At 35.8% G+C, this 3,024-nt stretch overlaps 2 protein-coding genes across 2 annotated transcripts; both read right to left on the bottom strand.

Annotated features, from left to right (window-relative positions):
• Positions 1-1,028: 1,028 nt before the first annotated feature.
• On the bottom strand, positions 1,029-1,595 carry LOC105315657 (rab9 effector protein with kelch motifs-like). The gene has a single exon (XM_011410375.1). It carries the CDS (start codon positions 1,593-1,595, stop codon positions 1,029-1,031), a length of 567 nt encoding a protein of 188 aa, XP_011408677.1.
• A 306-nt stretch (positions 1,596-1,901) lies between these two features.
• Positions 1,902-2,976, bottom strand: LOC109591084 (uncharacterized; the record flags this gene model as incomplete). The annotated part of the gene is made up of 4 exons (XM_020006891.1): positions 1,902-2,370; positions 2,466-2,534; positions 2,581-2,770; positions 2,824-2,976. Coding segments are annotated over 4 exons (783 nt in total), but the record flags the coding sequence as incomplete, so codon positions are not given.
• Positions 2,977-3,024: the final 48 nt, after the last annotated feature.

Genomic DNA, 3,024 nt, shown 5'->3' on the forward strand with positions numbered 1-3,024 from the left:
GACAGCTGAACAGACACTTTGCAGCTAATTAAGATAAGACAAGGATAGAGTCTCTTGGACATCTCTTGCAGATTTGAGAGCAGCAATTCTTCACAGAGCGCCATATACATGTAGTAATTACTTATTATTAATGACGTTTTATTATAAACATGTGGCAGTATTATTACGTCATACATGTAAGTGTGATGATGTAGCAAGCATCATAATAATACTGCTCTTAAACCTTGAGAAGAAGTCCAAGGGCATTAGAGGTTCCTTTCTTTCTTTATTTTGTCCTTTTCTTCCTCTTTTGTTTTAAACAGATATCTTCAGTCATATGACTGCTTGTCCTACATTATACATGGTTTGAGCAATCTTATTTGGATGCCAAGTTCTCTGGCATGAAGCACACATTTTAGATGGCAGTGTCTCCAGACCCTTCCTCTGCAGGTAGCAAAGGGACAGGGCGAAACTATTCTTAACTGCTAATGGCTTTATTGTACTGATAGTGTATAACTTACTATTGTGTTATATGATAATTGAAACAAGTAGATACTGTTAGTAGAAATAGCTCTATCACCATCAGTCGGCACTACTCCTCCATACATAATTCCTTTATTATGACTGATCCTTTCAACTATAAAGGCACATGTTGGTGGAAAACACTGTCCAATGACAGATGGAAGAATCCATTTTCCTAAAATAACTGAATGTTATTATTATGCAATACATATATGGTAAACAGAAACAATACTATTATACTATCAATATCTACTCTTGAAAGTTGATACTACCGTATAGCAGGCATATTTCATCTGGAAAAATATTCATTCTAAGCAGGGTTAGAGATTTTCGTTAGCTTTATTTTCATTCTGAGCAGCCATTTTTGGACACGTGGCATTGAGGAAACACTTTTTCGTTTGGAAGGTATTCATTTCACAAGGAATGAAAATGAAATTTAAATCTGATAGAATATACCTACTATATGGCATTGACTACAATTTAATTCCTGTCTCAAAACATTATAAATTTTTCAAATACAAAATGAGTCACTTACGACTGGAAAGGTTGTAGATATTCTGTTCATTAGTGCTAAGACGATCATCAAGACCAGGTATATTCTTGTATCTAAACTGATAGTGACGCTGTGTAGTAGTTAATTTAGGAGCCAGTCCACCGATAACCAGTAATTGTTGAGGTTTACCTTCACTTTCCATTGCTATCATGCCACCAAAGCCTCTCTTAGTTACAGAATAGTTGCTAGTTGGTTGCAATTCTTTCCAATGAAGAGTTAAAGTGTCTAAATAGTTCAAACTGTTATGGTAGCAACTTCCATGGCCACAATAACCACCAAAATAATAAATATTATTATTAATGGTGGTACAGGAGACTCCTCTGATTCCCAATGGAGGAGTACCTCTAGTAGGTTGAGAGGACCAAACACCAGACAATAAGTTAAACGCATCAATAGCAGAAGTACACTTTCTCTTGGTAGGAGAATCGTGCGACGCATCTAATCCTTTCTGGTACCCTCCCCAGCAGTACAGGACATCTCCTACTACTGCAGTCGTGTGTTGCTCTCTCCATCCAAATTGAACTGCTATATTTCTGTCCATCTTGGGGTGGAGTTTGGCCCCGCGAGATAGTTGCATTATCATTAGAAAAAAGAAATTCCCTGCAAATTTTTCTGGCGTATCCAAGTCAAATTTTAAAGAAAGTTTCTACAGTTTTGCAAGAATTTGCAAAAAGTTTAACATTTTAAAATACAACCCTTAAATTTCTACAAATGATATCCAAATTTCAGGATGTATCTATCTATTAGATAACTCTGATTCTAGCATAGATATTAGAATAGAGTACATATTTATCTTGAGCAGTGAGCACCAACAATTCAGTGAGCTACACCCTGGGTGAGGCTTATATACATTATGCATCTGATTGGCCATAATTTGGCCAATCAACAACTGAATTTTAAACAAAAATATAATAACTAGATTTTTAAGGAATATAAACAAAAAGTTTATGCTTCACATTCAATATTAAAATCAAATCCCAGTTCATTTCTAATAGCTTCAATCCAGTCCTCACCTAAAGCTATTGCTGCATCAGCATAACTGCCTCTTACAGCAATGAATGAGCTTAAGAACTTTTGACAGTGCTCCTCCACTTGAGGCAACTTCCTCTTAAAGCTAAGACTAGCCTTGAACTCTGTAATAAAACTTTCCATTGAGCAAGTTCTTTTAACTTGATCAGTAATGAGACCAACTGAAAATAACTGACTGGCAAGATCTGAGAGAGATGATGTAAGAGAATTGAGTGCAGCATCACGTGACACAAGAACATCATTAATGATTCTCTTAACTCTCTCAACATGAACAGTTGCTGGTGCACCTAGCAGAGGTCAAAGGTCAATATAACCCACCAATACACTGACACACAAACAATGCATGTACACAGTACACCCACACACACACACACACACTTACTAGCTCCTCCATTTGATAATGCAGTAGCTTCAGTAATTGGATTAGGAGAGGAGGAAGAGGTAGTAGGATCTGATTAATATTAAATAAACAATTTTAAATCATTTGTATTAATTACCTGTTGAAGAAGGAGAATTTCTCTGTAGTGATCTATGAATGTATAGTGAAACAGGATCAGCCACACCTTCCAGAGGTATGGAGTAATGTAGTGTAGGGACAGCATTAGGTGAAGCAAGAACGGATATAAAGCAAGATGGAGGAAGAGGATAATTAGTTTCACCAAATCTGTTAACATCACAACAATGTAACTATTAACAGATAAAATAATTTACAGTATTTACCATAATACTGTTATACTTACTCTGCATGGTTTAATGTGAGGGTCAATAGTCCAACCAGTAATATCCTTCTCTTGTGGAGTATCAAACTTTAGCTCAATACATCCATCAATATCTTCAAAACGAAAATAAACGTGTTGTCCTCTCTCAGCTCCAGGAAAATCACTTTTAATAAACTGTATATAAATTCACAAAACATTAATTGATCATTGACATACAAGGGA

Source organism: Amphimedon queenslandica, unplaced genomic scaffold (genome assembly GCF_000090795.2).
Source record: "Amphimedon queenslandica unplaced genomic scaffold, v1.1 AMPQUscaffold_8989_Cont19072, whole genome shotgun sequence".
NCBI classification, from domain to species: Eukaryota; Metazoa; Porifera; class Demospongiae; order Haplosclerida; family Niphatidae; genus Amphimedon; species Amphimedon queenslandica.